Source organism: Panthera tigris, chromosome B2 (assembly GCF_018350195.1).
Source record: "Panthera tigris isolate Pti1 chromosome B2, P.tigris_Pti1_mat1.1, whole genome shotgun sequence".
Taxonomy (NCBI): Eukaryota; Metazoa; Chordata; class Mammalia; order Carnivora; family Felidae; genus Panthera; species Panthera tigris.
Genome location: NC_056664.1, coordinates 50089720 through 50114652, shown reverse-complemented (window position 1 = coordinate 50114652; position 24933 = coordinate 50089720). Strand labels below are relative to the sequence as shown.

The 24933-nt window shown below is 41.7% G+C and overlaps 2 protein-coding genes across 3 annotated transcripts; one reads left to right on the top strand and one right to left on the bottom strand.

Annotated features, from left to right (window-relative positions):
- Positions 1-366: 366 nt before the first annotated feature.
- Positions 367-24034, top strand: LOC102949073 (glutathione S-transferase-like). Its single transcript, XM_042986557.1, has 7 exons — positions 367-461; positions 6014-6065; positions 15630-15642; positions 15716-15838; positions 18670-18811; positions 21295-21426; positions 23282-24034. Exons 1-7 carry the CDS (start codon positions 375-377, stop codon positions 23450-23452), a joined length of 720 nt encoding a protein of 239 aa, XP_042842491.1. The 5' UTR covers positions 367-374; the 3' UTR covers positions 23453-24034.
- LOC122238654 (ribonuclease H-like) lies at positions 7054-9931 on the bottom strand. 2 transcript variants are annotated; one of them, XM_042986555.1, is made up of 2 exons: positions 8932-9931; positions 7054-8079 (listed from the first exon to the last, which is right to left on the bottom strand). In XM_042986555.1, exons 1-2 carry the CDS (start codon positions 9500-9502, stop codon positions 7919-7921), a joined length of 732 nt encoding a protein of 243 aa, XP_042842489.1. In that variant the 5' UTR covers positions 9503-9931; the 3' UTR covers positions 7054-7918. The 2 variants fall into 2 exon arrangements, with proteins under 2 accessions (XP_042842489.1, XP_042842490.1); XM_042986556.1 differs by lacking the exon at positions 7054-8079 and adding an exon at positions 8130-8246.
- Positions 24035-24933: the final 899 nt, after the last annotated feature.

The window sequence follows — 24933 nt, the reverse complement described above, 5'->3', positions numbered from 1 at the left end:
GGATAGAAAAAAGAAAAAACATTGCAATGCTAACACCTCGCCACCTGCTACCGGAGGAAGAGCTGGTCAGAGTCTTATTTTCAAATTCCTTCCATCTGTCTGGCTTCCTCACTTGTCCTCTTTCTATTTTAAAAAATGTATCAGTGATTCAATTAAGTTTTGAGAACATCAATTTGTGGCGATAAACTCCATTTGTGAGGAAGAGCACAGAACACAGGAAGCCTTGGAGCTGAGGAGCAGCTCTGATTTTGGGCACAGGCCCAGAGCTTTCTGGTTAACTTTGCACTGCTCTCTTCATGTGGATTCCTCTCCTGCTCTGTGTGCAGAACAGTCTTCATCAGTCTCTCTCTGTTGATTTGCAGGAGTCCTTAAGCATGGCGGGGAAGCCCAAGCTTCACTACTTCAATGGCCGAGGCAGAATGGAGTCCATCCGGTGGCTCTTGGCTGCGGCGGGGGTAGAGGTGAGATGCTGATTTATTCATATTATTTTCGTCTTGGGGTCGTTGAATACTTACTTAGGGAGCTTGTGTAGAAAATATGATTGAACAAAAAGCCAATTTTGCCACCTGCTCTTTAGACACTGGGCTGTGAGTGAACCAGTGCATTCTTTTATTAAGAATAAAAGTGCCCAAATAGCGTGGAAATAGCGTGGATGTTGGCATTGAGCTCACCCAAGGTGAAGCAAATAATGACTAATGAGCAAAGGAAGGGAGGGAGGAAGAAGACGAGGAATAAAGGAAGGGACCCAGTCTGTCAAACAGCTTCTTTTCATTTCATTCTTATCAGCCAAGTATTGGATATGTTTAACTACATTAGTCTCAAGCCTGGGTGGCTTGGTCGGTTAAGCATCTGACTGTTGATTTCAGCTTAGGTGATGATCTGCGCTCAGGTCATGATCTCATGGTAGTGAGATCAAGTCCTGCCTTGGCTTGCACTGACAGTGCAGACCCTGCTTGGGATTCTTTCTCCCCCTTTCTCTCTGCCCCTCCCCCACAGGTGCTCCCTCACTCACTCTCTCAAAATAAATATATATGTAAAAGAATATTAAGAAACAGGTAGTTTTCTTTAAATATATAGAACACTCTCATACTGATGTTAGAACATATCATTCATTACCAAAACTATAACTATCCTATACTTTAATGAATTAAAAAAATTCTATTCTCAACATATTTAAAAGCTAAGTTACTGAAGTTTATAAAGACCTTTCAAAATAAATATTTGTATCTGTAAATATTTATTGTGAGTAGAAAGCATTAGCCTCTTCTGTAACCCACACAATTAAAAAAAATTTTTTAATGTTTATTTTTGAGAGAGAGAGAGAGAGAGAGAGAGAGAGCAAGCATAAGGGGGGGAGGGGCAGAGAGAGAGGGAGACAAAGAAATGGAAGCAGGCTCCAGGCTCTGAGCTGTCAGCATAAAGCCTGATGCGGGGCTCAAACCCAAGAGCCATGAAATCATGACCTGAGTCAGATGTTTAACTAAGTGAGCCACCTAGGCGCCCCCACACAACTTTTTTAAAAAGATTTATTTATTTTTGGGAGAGCGCAAGTGCTGGCTAGGGGCAGAGAGAGAGAGAGAGTGACAGGATCCAAAGCAGGCTCTGTGCTGACAGGCTGACAGCAGTGAGTCCGATGTTGGGCTTGAACTCACGAATGCAAGATCATGACCCGAGCCCATGTTGGACGTTCAACTGACTGAACCACCCAGATGCCACCACACATTTTTTTTTTTTTCTAATTGCTCCTAAATGGTCTCTTAGATCCAAAGATGAAAGAACAGGCAGTTTTCTTCACACTTACGGTCAGCTCCACGTGGTTTAACGTGAAAATAGCAAGTAACCCCATTCACTTGATATTTGTTAGGATGGTCTACATTCTGTTTTAGCCCTGACAGAATATGTAAGTTAATTTGTTCACTAGGAATGTAGATTTCTCATATGAATGCAGCTTAGAACATGGTTTATTATTTAAATAGTTTGTGAAATAGACCCATTTTATGTTACCTGGTGGTACAGAGGTTTTGAAAATATTTTAGGTGACAATAACAGATGTTTTATACTAAAATCTGAAGAAACCTAAGAAACTATTTGCCAGGAAAAAGTCTGATGTACTGTAGGGGCTCCAAGAAGCCACGAAATACATAACTGGAATCTAGGTCCCCAGGTAGAGAATTTCTGTTGTAATAGGGGCACCTGGGTGGCTCAGTCAGTTAAGCATCTGACTCTTAATTTTTGTTTAGGTCATGATGTTACGGTTCATGGGAACCAACCCACGTTGGGCTCTGCACTGACAATGTGGAGCCTGCTTGGGATTTTCTCTCTCCTTCTCTCTGCCCCTGCCACACTTGTGCTCTCTCTCTCTCTCAAAATAAATAAATAAACTTAAAAAAAAGAATTTCTGCTCTAATAAAGCAAAAAAATCTCTGTGAAAACTTCACCAGCACTTTTGTCAAAAATTCCTTTGTTATGAATTTTTTTAATTTTAAATTAAAATTTTGAAAATATGTGAGGTACAAAAAAGCTTATAATGAACATGATGCCACTATGTGGAATGAGCAGTTATTATTATTTTGTCATATTTGCCTCCAGCCATAAAAATAAAACCACAAGAGTAATATATTAATATAATCTTTTAGAAATAAAGCATTAACAGATGAAGCTAAAATTCAGTTGGACTGTCACTCCCATGTCTACTGAAGTAACCTCTATCCAGTCAGTCCAGTCTTTATATTTTTACATTCATGTGTGTGCTCACCAACCACTCGTGTGCCTTTTGAAATAATTTACATAAATGGTGCCTTTGAGCATCATTCTATATTTTCCTCCTTACATTCACTATTATGTTTTTGAGATCTATTCATATGGAGATGGATAAATGATAGATGAATAAAGGAAGGGGGTGAGGAATTAGGGTCATTCTTTTATAATTACTTTTTATTTATTAAAAAAAATTTTTTAAATGTTTTTATTTATTTTTGAGACAGAGACAGAGCATGAACAAGGGAGGGGCAGAGAGAGAGGGAGACACAGAATCGGAAGCAGGCTCCAGGCTCTGAGCTGGCAGCTCAGACCCCGACGTGGGGCTTAAATTCACGGACTGTGAGATTATGACCTGAGCTGAAGTCGGACGCTTAACTAACTGAGCCACCCAGGCGCCCCCCCAAAATTTTTCAATGTTTATTTATTTTTGAGAGCGCGTGCGCGCGCGAGAGAGAGAGTGAGCAGGGAGGGGCAGAGAGGGAAAGAGAGAGACACAGAATCCAAAGCAGGCTCCAGGCTCTGAGCTGTCAGCACAGAGCCTGACACGGGGCTTGGACTCATGAACCATGAGATCATGACCTGAGCTGAAGTTGGATGCTTAATGGACTGAGCCACCCACGCAGCCCTAATTATTTTTTAGATCTCAGTTTTTATGTATTGTTGTTTTAGCATTAGCTCTGAATAAAATATGATAAAACACGTGGGAGACAATGTGAGCCCAAAGCCCACCTGTCAAAAACACTGCAATTTCTTCATGGGGGAGGGCACTATTTTTTAGTATATAATAAAACAATTTGAACTTGTCATTTCTTCTTCCAATGACCTAATTTTTTCAAAACAATAAAAGGCCAATTCTCCTTTCTGAGCCACATGAAGCTCTTTCTGGGATCTCCTGACTCTTCACAGTTCTTATATTCAGGGTTGGTATTGTAGTTTGTCAGAGTTAGAAGAAAATTCTATAGTCAATATTTACCTTCTGTGCCTGACTTTTCTTTTTGATGTAAGTCATAGCAAATTTTCAAAAGTTAAATAATCATGCTCTAGCACAAATGACTTTGCTAAAATGGCTGTGCTTCGTTTATCCTTAGAGCAGAACTTGACAGGGCCCCTCACATAGTAAGTGTTCAAGCAAAAGATATAATTGAAGAAGACACCCCATTAAAAACAAAAACGTTCAGGTGGTAAACCCTTGCTTTGTGGTCTGGTGAAACTCAATCTAAACCTACTAGAAAATTCCTCGGATAGTATGTAGTCTGAGGAATTTCACTGTATTCCATGCTCTTCATGGCCATACACAGACAATGGGCTCCCGGGTGCTGCCCTCTCCCCAAGTTGCTCTCATGGATTAACCTGGTAACGCCCTGGTTGGAATTGGAGGTTGGGCTTCACGCTCTGAGATCTTGAAGCCTGGCCAAAGCAAATAGTAAAGTTACCCTGGAGTTCCTGACATGAGAAATTTAAGGAGAAATTAAAATCATAAACAAATGTACTTTTCCCCCCATCACACTACATGAAAGTCAAAAGTAATCTTTAAAATGTTTTTTAATGTTTATTCATTATTTTTTGAAAGAGAGAGAGAGACTGAGTGTGAGCAGGGAAGGGGCAGAGAGAGAGGGAGACACAGAATCCAAAGAAGGCTCCAGGCTCTGAGCTGTCAGCACAGAGCCCAATGGGAGGGGCTTGAACCCACAAACCGAGAGACCATGACCTGAGCTGAAGTTGGAAGCTTAACCAACACTGAGCCAACAGGTCCCCCAAAAGTAATCTTTAAATTTAGGAAAAAGGGGCTTTGGGGGAAGCTTTGTTTTTATACTCTGGTTTCCCCATCTGTATTCTCATATTTGGTGTCAACTTTGGAATATGACTTCTTCCTATAAAAATTACTCAAATACATGCAGCACCTGGGTGGCTCAGTGGCTTAAGCATCTGACTTCAGCTCAGGTCATGATCTCACGGTATGTGGGTTCAAGCCCCACCCATCGGACTCTGTGCTGACAAGCTCAGAGGCCTGGAGCTTTCTTCAGATTCTGTGTCTCCCTCTCTCCTGCCCCTCCCCCTCTCATGCTCTGTCTGTCTGTCTGTCTGTCTCTCAAAAATAAACATTAAAAAATTATTCGAATACAAATTACACATTTAGCAAGGTGATAGTGTCTAAAATGTAGTGGGTTTGGAGAGAAGGGACTCTAGCCCTGGTTCTTCCACCTTTTAGCTGAGGGACTTTGGGCAAATCAATTAACCTCTCTGGGCTTCATATGCATCAAATGAAGGCTTGGAAAAGAAGAGCACCCAGAGTTGTAGCTAACGCTCATTTTCAAGGTTTAGGAACGAGGGTGATCAAATACCTCAGTTTAATGTTAACTCTACATATTCAGGAATAACACTGGGAACCACATTGTCAGTACCTTTTCTTAATATTTTTTATCATCCCAAATTGTAAATGTAAAATTTTTAAATTTTTTTTTTGTTACAAAGGGGGTAGAATAAAATCTTTGGGGAAAATACTGTTTTCCATTTATGCATTGTGTTTTCCATCTCTAATCATGATAGAAATAATACAGAAAACCCATTGTGTTTAAATTTTACATTAAAATTATACTGTACAAAATGCATGCATTCAATTTATAGATGTTTTTTTTTTCAGTTAGATTGCTACCACATAGTTTCTGAGATTTGCTGCAGTTTAAGTTCTCTGTGTCTAAATAATAGAATGATCAAACAAACATTTGCTTGTTCTTGGACCCTGGAAATGAGGGATAACAAACACCACCCAAGGGAAAGTCCTGAGGAAAAGAGTAACAATGATCAACATTGAGCCAAACATAAGAGTTCGTCTTCTTTGGTAGGATCTCATTTAACCATCATGACTGTCAGGAGTAGGTATTAGCTTCATTTTCCCATGTTAGGAAACAGAAGAGAGTAACTTGTCTGAGCTAATGAAAGGAGTAGTCTGCATTTAGATTATGATCTGAAAAGTCCATCTGGCAGGTTCCATCCATACAACAGGGGGTATCAGTGTTACTCAAGATCAATTGAATTCAGTAAATCCTTTGCTTTGGTTTTATATAAACATTTCCTTAGGTTCACAGAACACAGAAGAGGTCAGCATGGGTTCAATAACTACTTGAAACATTGGTTTAATTGGTAGCTAGACCATTTACTTCTATTCACTTATTTTTCTGTGATATCAAAAGTAATAATAAAGATCAAAATGATGCTGGCAGCCCATTATTATATCCTGTCTTTCATTCTTTAGTTTGAAGAAGAACTTTTTGAAACACGTGAAGAATTTGAGAAATTAATCCAAGGTGAGAAAAAAAGCCTGTTACACATGATGCTGTATTAGACCAAGGATGAGACAGGTGGTCTCTCTATCTCTGTGAGAGGCACACCACACACACACACACACACACACACACACACACACACACACACACACACATTCTTTCTTTTTTTAGAGAGAGAAAGAGAGAGCATGCATCAGGGGGAGAGGAGCAGAGAGAGGGAGAGAATCATAAGCAGGCTCCATGCTCGGCACAGAGCCCAAGCCAGGGCTTGATCTCACAACCCTGAGATCATGACCTGAGCTGAGATCAAGAGTCAGATGCTTAACCGACTGAGCCACCCAGGCGCCCCACACAAAGAGCAGAGAAAATTAGGTAGACAGTATCTGATGTATCTCTGTGTCAAGAAGGCAGCACTTGGATCTTGCAACAAGCATATGAGAGTTCAAAGTGGGAGGAGCCCTGCCTCCAAGTTCCTAAACTGTTACAATTTCAGCCCCATCCCCTTGTTTCCTCAGCCACAGGGATGATACTCACTTTCTGCAGTAGGCACTTTCATGACACTGCATTGTCCCTTTGTTGCCTCTCAGTTCTCCAGTGTTGCATCCACACAACTCCTGAAACAGAATGCTACGGGCACCAGTGACAGTCACAACAAAGTTTATTACAATGAGAGGCAAGGCCAACCGATCGGGACCAACACTCTTGATAAGAGTGCGGCCCCAAACAGCCGGGGTACAGAGTTTTTATAACCGATCACATCGTTTTATCATCACCTGGGAACAGAACAAAGAAACAGTTTCCAGATGAGTTAGAAACAGTTGCCTAATGAGGTGTTTACTTTAGACTTTCTGCCTCTAAGTTGCAACCAGTGGATCTCCTTGACCCTGCCTCTGATGCTCTTTTCTTTGAACTTTTGTTTCCTTAATTGGTGAAGCCTAATTTACAAGGGTATGAGGCGTAGTTTACCAGAGCAAAGCAAGGCTGTTATCTCTTAACCTTCAGTGTCAACACAAAGCTGTTATTTTTCAAGGTAAGCATTAGCTCTACACTACAATTTAACCCTTACATTTCCCCCTTTTCTTGTCAGTGAATCAATCCCTTGATTCATCATTAGGAACTAAGGGGATATAATTGGACCTAATCATCATAATTTTTATTTCACTAACTCGCTTCTTGACATATTGTACTAACCAGTTGATAATGCACGGGCCAATAGTTAACCCAAGAAGTAACAATAGCAGTGGCCCAGCTACGGCCGTAAGCAGTGATGTGAGCCAGGGGGACCAAGAGAATAAACTCTGATACCAATTATTGCTGGCTCCCCTGGCATGTTTCCTGGCCCTAAGATTATCCCTGACCAAACTGAGAGTGTCTCGGATTACTCCGGAATTGTTTGCATAAAAACAGCACGTTTCTCCGAGGGCCACGCAGAGGCCCCCTTCCTTCATGAAGAGTAAATCAAGCCCTCTTCTTTTTTGTAATACAACCTCGGCTAAAGAGTCTACTTGGTGTTCTAGCCGAGAAATTGAAGTTTCCAAGTAGCCTAGGTCTCGGTCCACTTGCTTGCTTACAGTTTTGAAATTTTGGTCCCCCACCAAGTCACATAAATCAAACAAACAAGCAAACAAACAAACAAGGCACAGTGGAAGAGGTATTAGATGCTATCACCTTCCCCATGACAGTGTCCCTGAGTTCCCATTGGTATGGCCAAAAAGATAGGGGATGCAATTTCATACAGTCCCCCACACTTATCACCATACAAACCCAGAAAATTATTATTATTCCCGCATCAGTCTTAGCTTTAAAGGATCTTCTGGATGCCTTTGAACCTTCCATTGCTGTTTGTTATCTGGTTCTGTATCAGTCTGGGTTGTTCATGCCTTCACACAGTTTTTCTTAACCTGAGAGTGATGAATCCAGGTTCGGACACCATCTACCTTCACGGCCGTGGGCGTAGTCAGAATCACGGTGTGTGGTCCTTTCCAGCGTGGCTCCAGGGTTTTAGGCTCGTGCCTTTTTACCCAGACTAAGTCTCCTGGTTGAAAGGGGTGGGGAAGAACAGGAGGATGAGCGAAGGCTTCTCTCAAGGCCCTGGTTATTTCCTTCTGTACATGTTTCAGGGCCATGAGCGAAGCCAGCAAATGGTCCTGTTCCAACTGTTCCATTACATCGTCTCCTAGCCTCGGCAGGATAGGTGGAGGTCTGCCAAATAAAATTTCATAAGGGGAAAATCCCTTGACAAACGGAGTACAACGCACTCGCAAAAGGGCAAAAGGCAGGACATCAACCCAATTTTCGCCTGTCTCAAGGGACAATTTGGTTAAGGTCTCTTTTAGGGTCCGATTCATCCTTTCTACTTGACCCGAGCTCTGGGGTCTATATGCACAATGTAATTTCCAATCTATTCCCAATGCCTGGGTCAGACCCTGGGACACCTGCGCCATGAGGGCCAGGCCATTGTCTGATCCTATGCTCAGAGGCAGCCCGAATCTAGGGATTATTTCATTTAATAATTTCTTAACTGTCGCCTGAGCCGTTTCTGATTTAGTGGGGAATGCCTCGACCCACCCGGAGAAGGTGTCTACAAAAACAAGCAAATATTTATATCCATATTTCCCTGGTTTAATCTCAGTAAAATCTACTTCCCAAAAGCGGCCTGGATCAATTCCTCTATCTCTTTTAGCTTCTGAAACCTTCCTATTTGCACCCTGATTTACTTGGGCGCAGCTTACACATCTTTCAACCACCTCTTCAATCTCTTTTCCCAGCCCTTGTGCCCTGAACTTCTTCCGCACTAATTCCGCCATCTTCGTTTTCCCCAGATGAGTCCCTTGGTGGAGCTGACCCACCATGTGCCGCCTGAGTGCCGCGGGTAAGAGTATCTTACCTTCAGGATCCTGAAACCACTTTTGTCCCGGCATCCTACTTCCCCCTTTTCTGGAAATCCACTCCAAATCTTTAGGAGTGTAACTGGGCTCCAGTGGAAGCAGGGGCTCTGTCAAGATCGGTAGCTCCAAGGCACTTTCACTTTTAGTTAGGGCAGCTTCTCGGGCTGCTGCATCAGCCAGGCGGTTTCCGACTGCCTCTAGGGAGTTGCCTTTTTGATGTCCCGGGCAGTGAATGATTGCCAGCCTCGCAGGTTCCCAGATGGCTGCTAGAAGATCTAAAATTTCAGCTTTATTTTTGATGGCCTTGCCTTCTGCTGTGAGGAGACCACGCTCTTGATAAATGGATCCGTGTACATGCGCGGTTGCAAAAGCATAGCGGCTGTCCGTATAAATGTTAACTGACTTGTTTCTTCCAAGTTTTAGGGCTTTTGTTAGTGCGATGAGCTCTGCGCGTTGGGCTGAAGTTCCTGGGGGAAGGGTCTGTTGCCATAAAACTTCACGGTCTGTTGTCACCGCAGCGCCGGCATACCTTTGCCCTTGAAACACAAAACTACTGCCGTCTGAAAACATGCTGATATCAGGGTCATGTAAAGGAATGTCCGTAAGATCAGAGCGGAGGGACGAGATCGTTGCCAAGGTTTCTGGGCAAGGGTGTACAGGGGGATTCTGTCCTTCGGGCAGCAAAGTGGCTGGGTTTAAGATTGTGGGAGCACAAAAACGTATTCAGGGCTGGTCGAGTAGCAATGCTTGATAGTGGGTAATCCGAGCATTTGACAGCCATCGCTCTGGGGGAGCCCGCAGTAAAGTTTCCACTTCATGGGGCCCTGTGACAGACAATGCTTGCCCTAAGGTTAGTTTGTCTGCATCTTTAACTAGAAGCGCAGTGGCGGCAATTTGTCGAATGCATGGGGGCCACCCGGAAGCAACTGGATCCAGCCGTTTTGATAAATAAGCCACTGGTCGGCGCCAAGGTCCTAGGCGCTGTGTCAGAACTCCCTTGGCTACCCCCCCCCCCCCCTTTTTCAGCTACAAACAAATGGAATGGCTTGATGGGATCTGGCAGGGCTAAGGCTGGTGGGGTCATGAGAGCATCTCGTAAGGCTTGGAAGGCTTTAGTATGAGTCTCTCCCCACATGAAGGATTCTGGAGACCCTTTGAGGGTGGCATACAAAGGGGCTGCCAGTTCAGCAAAGCCAGGTATCCATAGTCTGCAGTAGCCTGCCGCCCCAAGGAACTCGCGGACTTGTTTGCGAGTTTTAGGCTGAGGAATATCGAGTATAGCCCGAATTCTTTGTTCACCAAGATAGCGCTTACCTTTTTTAAGGTTGTAACCTAGATAGGTCACTGCAGTACGACAGACCTGTGCTTTTCTGGCTGACACTCGGTACCCCAGTTTTTGTAGAAGACTCAAGAGTCCTTTGGTGGCATTCAGGCATTCTAAATGAGAAGGGGCCGCCAGCAAGACATCATCAACATATTGCAATAGAGTTACTTGTGGGTTGGAGACCCGAAATGGCTCTAAATCTTGGTGCAGGGCTTCATTAAAAAGAGTAGGAGAACTTTTAAATCCCTGGGGGAGTCGTGTCCAGGTGAGCTGTCCGACTTTTCCCTCTTCAGGATCAGTCCATTCAAATGCAAATAGTGGCTGGCTTTGTGGGGCCAGCGGGATGGCAAAGAAGACATCTTTTAAGTCCAGAACTGTATAATACACCTGAGAAGGGGGAAGCAGACTAAGGAGAGTATAAGGGTTGGGTACAGTGGGATGAATTTCCATTACCCTGGCGTTTCCTGCTCTTAGATCTTGAACTGGCCAGAAATCGGATGAGTTAGGCTTCTGGACAGGAAGAAGCGGAGTATTCCATGGCAACTTGCATGGGATCAAAATGCCAGAGTCACGCAAATGCTTGATGTGAATAGCGATTCCCCGCCTAGCCTCCCGGGACATGGGATATTGTTTTACTCTTACCAGAAGCGCGGATGCCTTAAGTTCCACTCTTATGGGAGCTTGATGAATTGCCAGCCCAGGTGGATTGGTTTCAGCCCATACCTGGGGAAAATCCGCCTGGAGGCTTTTAAGGAGGGGATCGACTGCATGGACATTTTCATTAGGCACTGGAGTGAGCAGGCCCTCTTCCCCAAGTGGCACAATCACCATTACTGTTGTTGGGCCATCCTGGCCGACTTTAATATGCATACCCCCTTCAGTGAATTTCAAAGAAGCCATTAGTTTATGCAGTAGGTCTCTACCTAGTAATCCAGGGTAGGGGCATTCAGGCATGATTAGGAAAGAATGTGTAACAGTTTTATGGCCTAAGTCTACTTGGCGGTCAGTGGTCCATTTACAAGTCTGGGACCCAGTTACTCCTTGCACCAGGGTTGCCTCTCGCCTGGTGGGGCCAGGATCTTGTTTTAGAACTGAAAATGTTGCCCCAGTGTCCACCAAGAAGGTCTTAGGTTGGCCCCCTATATTAACAGTAACCAACAGCTCAGAAGGGGCCACCGAGCCGCGGCCCCGTCAGTCGAAATCGACTCCCATCATAGATACCTGGGGTGGCCGAGTTTTGCGTTGGGCTAAGTTGGGGCAATCCTTTTTCCAGTGTCCCTCTTGTTTGCAATATGCACACTGATTTTTTCCTAGTGACACTTTAACCCTTTGTTTATCTTTTTTCTTTTGTTCAGACCAGAATTCTTTGGACGTTCCGGGTCCTCTTCCCTCATGGGCATCCAGGACGGCTGCCACCACCCTGCTTAATTTTTTTGTCTGTCTTTCTTCCTGAGAATCCCTATTGTTGAAAACCTTTTGGGCTATTTCAACTAACTCAGATAAATTTTTTCCTTCAAACCCATCTAATTTTTGTAACTTTTTCCGAATGTCTGGGGCTGCCTGTGAGACAAAAGCCAGATTTAATGCCCTTCTATTTTCAGGTGCCTCAGGGTCAATAGGGGTAAAGGTGCGGTAAGCCTCCATGAGCCTTTCTAAGAAGGCTGAGGGGCTTTCCTCAGCTCCCTGAATTACTTCTGTTACCTTAGACATGTTTGTGGGCCGGCGGGCGGCCGCTCGGAGACCTCCCAGTAGAGTCTGGCGAAATAGGGTTAATGATCGCCTACCGTGAGGAGTGTTTGGGTCCCAATTCTCAGGATGCGAGGAAGGAAAAACTTCCTCCAGCACAGCAGGATCCTCGGTGGGTTGCCCATTTGGCCCCATCACTAATTTCTGGGCCTCACGAAGGATCTTATCTCGCTCCTCAGTGGTGAAGAGAACCTGCAAGAGCTGCTGGCAGTCATCCCAGGTTGGCTGATGGGTCACAAATATGGTTTCAAGAAGAGAAATTAAGGTTTGGGGTTTCTCTGAGAATGAGGGGTTTTGAAACTTCCAATTATAAAGGTCGCTAGTGGAGAAGGGTACATAAGTCATAAAGGGTCGGACTTCACCCTGCAGGGGTGGCCCTGGACGAAGGGGTAGGGCAGGGGGAGGGGGATGAAAGGGAGTCCCTGACCGGGTATGAGATGGGCTCAGGGGAGTGTCCTGACTTGGGCTTGCCTCCTGATCTGAAGCATCCTGACTTGTATTTTTTGAGCGAGAACTATAGGGCGGCGGGCAGTAAGTTTCTTCTTCTTCCTCTGGTGCAGGTGATAGAGGGGGCAGCCGCTTAGTCCCTTCAAGATTCTTATTTTGAGCTCCAGATGGGCTGCCTTTGAGTGGTAAAGCCTGTACTTTAGGGAGGCAAGGGGAAAGGGGAAGGAGAAGTTTTAACCAATCTGGAGGGTTTTCGATGAGGGTCCTCCATGCCCCAATATATGGGATTTGGTCTACGTGCCTAGAAAAGACAATATCATGAACCTTATATATCAATGTAAGGTCAAAGGTCCCCTGTGGAGGCCATTCCACTTGAAAGCTGGTCCATTCCACCTCGCAGAGAGTTCGAAGGACTGGCTTCTTAACGTGGAGGCCGAAAACTGAGGCAGCTCTCCTATAGTCCTGGAAATGGGTTAGTATGAGACTCAGAGGGGTGGGGGTACTCTGATTTTGACCCATGACAAAGATAGGCAGAACTGACAAGGACGCACAGACACTCAACAGGAAGAAGACAATTAAGACACGAAGAAAACACAAGTTTGAGATCTCTAGGCCAGTAGGCCGTGGCAGCCACCTGAAAATAGGATCCTTCTTGACAAAAACCAAACCAAATGGGGTCCACCAGCGTCCCGGTAGGATCCCTGACTCTGGGTCTATAGCCGCGTCCAGCAGACCCTCCTGAGTCATCCAAATGGCGCGCCCCAAGAATTCCTTACCTCTCCCAATTCCGAGCTTCTTCCCAGGGGTCGGCGGAGCAATCCGCAGAAAGGGCCCTGTTTCAGACCTTTAACTTTCCCGCGGAACAATCCAAGGAAAGGGCCCTGTTTCAGACCTTTAACTTTCCCGGCCAATGCACCAAATGTTGCATCCACACGACTCCTGAAACAGAATGCTATGGGCACCAGTGACAGTCACAACAAAGTTTATTACAATGAGAGGCAAGGCCAACCGATCGGGACCAACACTCTTGATAAGAGTGCGGCCCCGAACAGCCGGGGTACAGAGTTTTTATAACCGATCACATTGTTTTATCATCACCTGGGAACAGAACAAAGAAACAGTTTCCAGATGAGTTAGAAACAGTTGCCTAATGAGGTGTTTACTTTAGACTTTCTGCCTCTAAGTTGCAACCAGTGGATCTCCTTGACCCTGCCTCTGATGCTCTTTTCTTTGAACTTTTGTTTCCTTAATTGGTGAAGCCTAATTTACAAGGGTATGAGGCGTAGTTTACCAGAGCAAAGCAAGGCTGTTATCTCTTAACCTTCAGTGTCAACACAAAGCTGTTATTTTTCAAGGTAAGCATTAGCTCTACACTACAATTTAACCCTTACACCAGGACCTAGTTAACTTCTTTGGAACTAGGTTTGGTTAAAGGAACTAAAGTAACTGGTATGGTTCTGTCTCCCAGCTGGACCCCAACTGATGTAATTAGGGAGCAGAGAATGTCCTTACACTGAAACCTGGTGGCAGCAGCAGAAAAGCCAGGATGCTCTCGCCATGGATCCAGTCCAGAGAACTAGCTCAACTTAAGGTGTTAAGTGGGAAAAGTGCCAGCTTTGCTGTTTCCCTTCTGAGGAAGGGTCAGACAGCTGGACAGAGAGGGAGGGAAGAATAGGGACAGAGAGTGGGGTTTAAATCAAACCATTGCTCTCTCAAGTTGTTGTTGTTAAATGCAAAGATTCCCTGAAGGACTGAAACATTCAGCCCAAAACAAAGAGCTATCACCCAGATGGGAGGTCACCGGGATTCCGACTGGGAGAAGGGAGGGAAAGGATGGAAGATTCACACAGAGAGTGGTGTGCCATAATGTGTGGAAAGTGCATGGAGGCACATTTCAAGGAGTGCTTTGAATTCCAGGTTGAGATTAGATATTACTGTCTTATAAGCAAAGAGGAGTAATGGAAAGGTTTAAACAGAGCGTTATGACTCCAGGAAAACAATCAGGCAGTGCATGTGGGGTAGGTAAGAAGGGTCCATCTGATCAACGTTACTCATCATCAGGCAAATGCAAATCAAAACCACAATGAGATATCACCTCATACCCGTCAGAATGAAACAAAAGGTGTTTTTTAATCAAACAACACAAGAAATAACACAAGAAACCAAAAGTGTTTTTAATTCAAAAAATTAAAAGTAGAATGGCCCTGTGATCTGGTAATTGCCCTACTGGGTATTTACCCAAGGAATACAAAAACACTAATTTGAAGAAATACATGCACTCCTATGTTTATTGCAGCATTATTTACAGTAGCCAAGATATGGGAACAGCCCAAGTGTCCACTGACAGATGAATGGATAAAGAAGAAGAGGTGGTGTATATATATATATATATATTTAAATCTATAGATATGCAATGGAATATTACTCAGCCATAAAAAAGAACAGGATCTTGTCATTTGCAACAACATAGATGGATCTAGAGAGTATAATGCTAAGCAAAATAAGCCAGCCAGAGAAAGACAAATACCATATGGTTTCACTCATATATAGAATGCAAGAAACAAAACAAATGAACAAAGGGAAAAACAGACAAACCACAAAACAGTCTCTTAACTATAGAGAAAAAACTGGGAGGTGGGGGAGGGGAGAATACAGGAAATAGGTGATGGAGATTAAAGAGTACACTTATCACGATGACCATTGGGTGATGTATGGAATTGCTGAGTCACTATATTGTACACCTGAGACAAATAGAACACTGTATGTTAGTTATGCTGGAATTAAAATAAAAAGCCTTAATTACAAAAATGGAGGGCCCATCTGAGGGCTGAGTTACCACCTAGGACCTTACTATGATGGTTCAGAGGGAAAGAGAGTCTAATTCGTGGAGTGGCTATAGGAATGGAGAGTAAGTGATGAGAAAGGGGCATTCCTGGCCAGAAAGAAAGTTTCTGTGTCTGTACTTTGTTGTATCTCCCAGATTACACAACCTCAAGTCTTGCACTGTACACATTTTTGTGTGAATAAATGCATAAATATTTCTTTTATATCAGTCTCTAAAATATTTTAGTAGTATTTGATTACTTACTCTCATTTTGTAGCAGCTTAAGAGTTTAAAGAATATTTAGTTACTACCATCAGGGACAGTAAATAATGCAACTTTCCTTTGTATATTTTAAGGTGGAACTCTGATGTATGAACAATAGGGACAGAGAGTGGGGTTTAAATCAAACCATTGCTCTCTCAAGTTGTTGTTAAATGCAAAGATTCCCTGGTCAAAATTCCATGGTCGAAATTGATGGAATGAATCTGGTAGAGACCAGAGCTATCCTAAGATACCTAGCTGCAAAATATGACTTGTATGGAAGGAACATACAGGAACAAGCCTGGTAACAACAATCACTTCTTACTTAAAACAAACAAACAAACAAACAAAAAGAATATCTAACCTTTAGGCATGTTAGCAATCGTAATAGATGCTAGATTAATCATAATAGACGATAGATTAACTGAAAATTCTTTTCTTATTTTTTAACTTCATATTATGGGAAAACTAACACACATCAAAGGAAAGAGAATGGTAAAATAAACCCTATTTACACAATGGTTACTTTCAACAATGATCAATTCATAGCCAATTACACAGTTTATTTCATTTTCTGATTCTTTATCTAGTACAAAAGCAAGGACAAGAACCAGTGAGGGAAATGGGACTCTTTCTCATGAAATCTGTTGTTTGCCTCCACTAGGTGGGAGTAAAGCACAGGGTAAAACACAAGAACGAACAGATTTGGGGCATGAATGTGAAATTGATTCCAGAAGTATCTTTTGGAAACCACCTCGCTAGTCTCCGGCACACCAGATAGCTTCCCAGTCTCCTAGACAGTCTAAATTCTCACGTACACACACCAGTCCTTTTGCAATGGGCAACCTGGTCTACAAACCAGCACAACAGTCTTGTCTTAATCTGGATTTTATTTTGTTTTGTTTTATTTTATTGTATTTTATTTTATTTTATTTTTGTTTTGTTTTGTTTTATTATTTTTTATCTGGATTTTAAAATAGCAACCCTAAATTGTAAATTATTGCACGGAATTAGAAAACCATTAGTTGGTAAACAACAAACAGTCCATTTTTACCAAATGTGGTGTGTTTTAAATAAATTTCTCATCGTTTTATTCACAGAATGCATTTATTTTCAGAAGCTTAGCTTTAAACTTTTTAGTGCAGTAAGATTTTTGAAATGCATCTTGTATTTTTAAATCTTAAAATAAGTTTTCTCTTGCTTTCTAGCAGATTCTAACTGCCAAATTTCTGCTGATTACATCCCTGCAGTGTATTTTAACACATTCTTCTGTCTCAGTATTTCCTGGCAATTAGTTGTTAGATATTGAGGTTTTATCAGACTCAAATACTAGTGGTTTTTGCAAGGCTATTTCATAAGTATTGGTGCATTCCCTTATCAGGAAGCAAAAAAAAAAAAAAAAATGTCTGCCCGTCTACTCTTTATGATCTTAACAGCCATTGGCATTCAATGCTATCATTCCTTCTGTATTTATTATCTAGAATACTCCTATAAAGAAAAACTCTCCTTTACTATCTGGTTACCTGGAGTACAGTTTCTCAAAAGAAATGCTAGACCTTTGTTTACCAATTTTCCAAATGAGTTGGCTCACCTGCATCCTACAATTAATTATTGTTATTGTTCTAGTATCACTGTGATCTCATCGATTTAAGTACCTTTGATGTGTTTCAATTCATGTTAGTTGTTATTCTTATTTATGCTCAAATTGTCCTACCTTTGGCCAGTGGGAGCCAAGTGGCTCCTGGAAATGTTTGACCTTGCTCTAGTGGTCTCTGATAACTCCCTTATTACCTGGTGTAATATGATGATCCAAATTAATCCTGTACATCTCTTGTTCCAGACCTGGACTCAGCCATTCCTTGAAGGAGCTGTGGTTTTTAAGTACATCTTTCTCACTAATGTTTAAAATGGAAAATGAACTAATAATTTTTAGGTGCCTTCACTGGTATATCATTATAATGAAACCTTGTATGTGTTACATATTTTATATTTTAAAACTCTTTCAACTACGTAATCCCCAAATAACCCTAATGCTCAGAATGCTACTCTTCTGGCTCTCTACTGCTGCAGACACTTTCTCTTACGGTTCTGTGAGTTGACAGGGATCCGCTGGATGGCTCTAAGAGTCTCTCATGCAGGTCCTCACTCATATGTCAGGCACCTGGGTTGGGAGAGCTGGAACAAAGGGCCTGGCAGGGTTTCTCTCCCTCCACATGACTTCTCCCTGAGACCAGCTTGAGCTTTTTCTTCCATGAGGTGGCTGACTTCCCTTAGAGCAAGTATGGAAAAGGATCGGGTAGAAGCTGTAAGGCTTCTTATGACCTAGTCTTAGAAGTCTCAGAACATTACTTCCCCACATTGTGCTGGTCAGGCAAGTCCCTAGGACCCATTCAGATTCAAGGGGAAAATGAGACTTAGTCTCAGTGGCAGGAGTAGCAAAGAATTTGAGACCATTTCAAGAGACTCATTGCTATTCTAGGTTAAAGCTAAAAGAACTGTGGCTCCAAAAGATTAAGAGATTCACTGTGGAGCAGGACAGAGGTTTTCCAATGCCCAGACCAGTAGTAGTCTTTTCACTATGCCATGGTGCCTCGCCTAATGTAGTACCTATTTTTCTGTTCATTCTGGCATAGAGATGTGAGTGGCAAGGGGGAACCTGTCGAGTAAGTTCTGTGCCTTCCTAAATTGTTCTACTAAGTTTGAGAACCTTCAATCCAGATGGAGATGTTGTTGGCAGCATAGAGGTCCCTAGTTACCTCCCCCCACCTTGTATAGACATGGGTAATTTCATTGTTATAACATTTAAGCAGCCAAATACGATCTTTGCCTAATTTATTACTTTAGGACTATTTTAATACATTGTGTTTTAATTAGCATTCATGTCACAGGGTTGAAATTCACACCCACATAATTGCTCACATACTTTAGTCCTAGAATTTTCCTTATTTCTCAAATTGATCTTAATATCTCAAAGAAATAACATGCAAGTAGAAATACTTGCTTTTAACTCATGAGACATTGAGATACCTGCTAACTAGGCAGGTTAAACGGAGGCATTAGTTAACATGCTTCTTTGGCTCATGAAATTATGGTTCCTTTACCTGGAACTCTTTTGATTTATCATCCCTTCTCTAGGATTGACATGTATGTAGAGGCCTTGAAGGATCTGAGTGACATGATTATGTTCTTTCCACTCTCTCTGCCTGGAGAGAAGGCGATGAATCTTGAATACATCCTTCAAAGAGCCACTACAAGATTCTTCCCTGTCTATGAGAAGGTAAGTGACAAACTTCTGCCCTGCTCTATGACATGGATCAAGGAGGAGAAAAAAACAACTAAACTGAAAATAAAGAATGTTATTGGTGGATAAAGTTCCCAAAAACACTTTGTGAAAGCAAAATTCTTCCCCCAATTACAGTGATAAGACAAACCTGCCCTTCTTCCTCTCACTCTGGTCTTCTGCATTATATATTTTTAAGGATTTCATGCATAATTCCAGGAATATTTGTAGTTCTAGTGCTGACAGAATTTCAGTTACTTGATTTGATTATGGAATAAAACAGAGTCTTATAAAGAGGATTCCAAAGGGAAAATTCCACACTAATTAGAGAGGAGGGGGTGGAAAGGATGGATATTACTTCTAAAATACACTGGATAGTACAGGGCCCAGGACAGTTTATAAGGCTTATCAGAATTCTACACAATATTTTAAAATTAAGTTAAGAAACAAATTGTTATAAAAATAACACTATTTTTCACCTGTCCCCACATTTTTAACAGCTGAAAATAATGTCTGAAAAGCTTGAGCTTTAAGAAAATACTTAGTGCCAGTCCTAACACAAGGGTTGGTTGACTTCTTTAGTATCAGTGCTCTTGACCTCCAGCTGCATTCATTATAATATCAGTCAACATAGGCAAGCATCATGAAAAATGTTAGGGGTTTGGTAAAAATGAGACAGATCAGTTTTCCAAACCTAACAGCAATGCTGGTTTAATCCATCCTTTCTGGGTTGAGTACCAATGGTTGTAATTGAAGGATTTAGTACATACATTGAAATATATTTATATCAACAATTTTACAGCTTAATCATATAATGTAGATTGTTTATTTGATATTTATGTATTTTGTATAGATGATTGATACTCTACCTTCCTAGGTTATACTTTTTCATGTATTATATTAGGTGAGTTATCAGTCCCCTTGGTCCAAGATGGAAGATGAATCAAATTGAATAGTCTATACCTCAGACTTTCTCAGTATCATTTGTTCAAAATCATTTAAAAGATAGTCTATGGGGCACCTGGATGGCTCAGTCAGTTAAGTGTCCAACTTCAGCTCAGGTCATGATCTCATGGTTTGTGAGTTTGAGTCCTGCATTGGGCCCTGTGCTGACAGCTTGGAGCCTGGAGTCTGCTTCAGATTCTGTTTCTCCTTCTCTCTCTGTCCCTCCCCAGCTCACACTCTGTCTCTCTCTCAAAAATAAATAAATGTTAAAAAAAATTTAAATAATCTATTCTGGTGTAATTAGCATATAATTTAAGAGATTTTTATCCTACAGTTTCACCAATAGTGGCAATGGAATCAATGTTTAACACCGCTATTCCCAGGACTTAAGTGTTTGTTGTGGGATACTATGAAAAACAGAGACTTCTCTGGTGGTTAAAAATAGTATCAACAACATCATCACCACCAAAACAGTGCTAATCCTATGATGGCTCATTTTTGTTTTGTGCTTACTTTGTGCCAATCACTGTTCTATACATTTTACATGCATGATTCCATGTAATCTTCATAACTCCATCAAAGATGTGCCATTGTTATCCTCATTTTGCAGATGAGGCAACCAGAGCTTAAAGAAGCAAAGTAACTTGCCCAGTGTCATACAACTAATAACACTGAATCTTACAGTCGGGTCTCTCCAACTCCTGATCCCATGTCCAAGCAACACAAAATCACAGAGGTTTAAGGCTAGAAAATACTTTAGTGACCTTTCTACTCCAACCTTTTATATTCAGTTGATTTTAACACAAAGTGACCCATAAGTCAGAGCCTTATTAGAAGAAAATTTTCAGGGTGCTTGGGTGACTCAGTCGGTTGAGCATCTACTCTTGATTTCAGCTCAGGTCGTGATCCAAGGGTCATGGGATCAAGCCCCACCTCTTGGGGAGCCTTAGTGGGGAGCCACTAAGCATGGAGCCTGTTTGAGATTCTCTCTCTCTTTCCCTCTGTCCCTCTCCCTCTCTCGCACACACACACTCTCTCTAAAATAACATAAAAATTTTAAGAAAGAAAAGAAAATTTGTTTATAGAAATGAGGCATGTGTCCCTTTGAGAATCGTGTTCTCCCACAAAGAGCAGCAAATCTACGGAGCCTGTCCTGAGATGGTGCGAGGAGAGAATTATGATTGCAGACCCAGGAGAGCCACCAATCCAGGCTGTGAGGCGTAAAATTGTTCTATAAAGGTTCGTAGAGAAGGTACAGGGGATATAATGGAAAGAAGACAAAGGTATATGTGAGATTAGGCTGTTTCTGATGTTCAGAATACTCAGGAGGATTTGGGCTAGTCCACCTCTTTTAGATGAACAAACCGAAGCCTTCAGAGATGGGATTTACTTGTGTTCACACAGCTAGCCAGTGGCCAAGATTAGGGAACTAGGTCTCTAAACTTTTAGAAGACTTTCTGCCAATCACACTTACTTTAAATTATCTTTCCAGGTATAATCCCTAAATCCTCTAATTCTTTTCAACTATGATGCAGGCACTAAGAGACCACGGGCAAGATTTTCTTGTGGGCAACCGGCTGAGCTGGGCCGATATACAGCTCCTTGAAGTCATCTTAATGGCTGAAGAGTGCAAACCCAGTGTCCTCACAGGATTCCCTCTGCTACAGGCAATGCTCTCCAAATAACTCCCAAGAACTGCAGGAAGAATGAATCTTTATCATTTGCTTATTCTTTCATTCAGTCATTCTCATTCTTATTCTCATTCTTATTAGCATTTAAGAACCTACTAACTTCTTTGTGCCAAGCTACAAAGATACCCTCAAAGAACACATCTAGTGGATGAGACAAGCACATAGATAACCTCAATATAAGGTAGTAAATTTAAAAACAAAGTAAGATACAGGAAAGTAGAGGAAGGTCATGTGGGCCAGCATGGGGATCTGGGGCAGACTTCTGGCAGGACTCAAGTCTCAAAGGTTTTGCCCAGAATGTAGCAGAACCTCAATAAAATGGCTTTCTTTCTCTAGATAAGGTGGCAGGAAAACATTTACGATATTCTCGTCCTAACACAGCAGTTGTTTAACAATAACCAGAGCCACTGACTATACTCTTGTGTGCTAAGCATTGTACCAAGCACTGAAAGCACATTACTTCATTGATTTTATTTCATCCTCAAATGGGTAGGAAACGACTCCAAGAGGTCAAAGAACTTTCTTTCAAGTCACACTGTCAGTAGGTGACAGGACTGGTGCACAAACCCTCAGTCTGACTGATTCCATGGCCTGCGTTCTAAGACACTTTGCTATGTTGGTGGATTTCTTTCTAGCCTTTTAAATATATGCGTATTGAAAATAGTTGTATTCCAAGTTATGGTAATTCTGCAGTCTCCATTTCCCACTTCACGTTACATTATATGCATGTTTTGGTATTTTTATTTAGTTTGCCTCATTTTTATACAATATGGTATTATATTTTTGAACATTTTCATGATTATATAATATTCCAGTTACTGTGCTCAGAATAACTTACTATTTGTTATTTATTTTTGAGAAAGAGAGGGAGAGAATAAGCGGGGGTGGGGTGGGCAGAGAAAGAGAGGGAGAGAGAGAATCCAAGCTGGCTCCTCAGTGTCAGTGCAGGGCTCGGTGACACAGGGCTCCGTCTCACAAGATCATGATCTAAGCCAAAATCAGGAGTCGGACACTTAACCAACTGAGCCACTCAGGTGCCCCAGAAAAACCTAACTTAAATAGTGAAAATCATAACAACTTAAATATTCAATACCTGAGGAATGTCTACATAAATGAAGATACATCTATTGGGTAGAATTTTATGCACTTACCTAAAGGCATATTTTCAAAGATTACATAACAACATAGAAAAATGCTTATGACATAAAATCCTTATGACTTAAGGACTTCTATTTATTAGTTATACATCAGGATACTCTGGAGTATTTGCTTTTATGAACAATGCTGCAACAGCATCTTCATGGTTATAAATTTTTCCATATTTAAGATGATATCATTAGGATGCAATCTGAAAAATGGGGTCAGTTGGTTACAGCCTATGAACAGTTTTGTGGTTCTTGAGAAATATTGCCAACTTGCTTTGTACAAGGCATCACAATGTATGAAAATTCCATTTTATCCTCTACCTCCACCAGCCATGAGGAATATAATTTTTTTTTTAATTTTTTCTTTTTTTTTTAATGTTTATTTCTGAGACAGAGAGAGACAGAGCATGAGTGAGGGAGGAGCAGAGAGAGAGGGAGACACAGAATCAGAAACAGGCTCCAGGCTCTGAGCTGCCAGCACAGAGCCCGACGCGGGGCTCGAACTCACAAACCATGAGATCATGACCTGAGCCGAAGTCAGTCTCTCAACCGACTGAGCTACCCAGGCGCCCCGTGAGGAATATAATTTTTAAACACTTTCTCTCAGATGCAAAAATGTGCAATGTTTGTATTTTGTCTATTTTGCCCTATTCTCTTTTCATGGATAGTATACTTCTGCATTTTAGGAGTTCAAGGCCAGAATCAGCTGCATTCCCACAATTCACAAATTTCTCCAGCCTGGAAGCCAAAGGAAGCCTCCACTAGATGAAGGCTCCATTGAGACCGTGAAGAACATATTCAGATTTGAACGTGGCATGTTTCTTAAAAACATGGGTACTATAGTAGCCGAGTATTAACAAACGAAGAGGTCTAAAGGCCTCGGCACATCTCACTTCACATTTGTAGCAGTACCCACAAAGGTATCATAAGGTCACTTTGATAAAGATAAGCAAAAGGAAATAAACTACCTAATACTGGCCTGTAAATCAGACAACACTTTTTCTGTTTATAAAACAGTAAAACACCAATCCATCAGAATCATCCAAATAAAGATTCTTCTGCATTCTACTTATTGCAAAAGAGTACAATCCTGAGTAAGCCAATGGGTATTGAAGACTTCTTTAAAAAAGGAAAAGCCCCACATATATACCAGCCATCACGCATTTCCACATCCTTTTGGGAAAAGTCCAGGACAGAGCATAGCTTCAAACTAGTTTCTTAAACGTTCAACCACTAGAGTCTTTTACAGATAGAGCATATATTTTTATCATCAACTTCACACTTGGTTTCTACTTTAGTAATCTAAACTTTGAGTGTAAACTGTTGTCAGTCCAAATCTGAAGGGTCTTCTCAGTCATCTCTATAGTCAGCAAATACACACAGAGCACCCCAGTGATAACCACTTTTTCCAACCTTCTTGTGGTAACAACCTCTTTGCACCATTAGGGTAAGTGGGATTTTTTTTTTTTTAAGTAGAATATTTTTATTTGGTTAAACTTGTAGGCCCCTTCCTGTCTTCCTCCCTCCCTCCCTCCCTCCCTTTCCTGAATTACTTATCACTGGAAGTCTAATAACTTCCTCGAAAGTCAGTGGGGAAAGGTAACTGAACACAAGCATATCAACTCTGCTCTTCTCAGCTGGGGCTCCACTCACCATCTCATGTAAAGAGTGGGTTTGAAATCTGACACCCCTGAGTAAAGACAACAGGATCAAAACTGCGGGCTTTGAGAGCTTTAAGGGACCTGGTCAACCATTTAGTCCAAATTCCTCCTTAAGGATGAGAAACTGAGACCCAGAGAGAGGAAAGACCTTCCAAAGAACATGCAACCAGTCAGTGGGAGAACTGGGCTGGAACTCAGGTCTCTTGATGTTCAGTCTGGAGCCTAAAAGTAAGTGCCCTGGACATGAAGTCATAACTATTTCTAAAAATGAAGTAGTAACTTGGGGACAAAATCATTTTTGTTTCAGAATTATTACTGTTTCAGTGAGAGAGAGTATCTGCTCCTGAGGGAGAGTTCTGGCTTAAAAAAAAACAAACAAAAACCTCCTTTCCAATCACTTGCATTAATAATTGAGCATTTAAATGTTAAAAATCACTTGAGTATATATGGAGAGGACATTAAAATGAGAAAACCAGGTTTAAAACAGAAAGCATTTTATTTAAATACCGAATACATTCAGTCAGTACGCAGAGTGTGCTGAGAAAAAAAATAACACTGGCAGTAGTACAATTAAAATGGAAGAAATATAGTTTCTTTTTTTTTTTTTTAATTTTTTTTAAGGTTTTACTTATTTTTGAGACAGAGAGAGACAGAGCATGAACGGGGGAGGGGCAGAG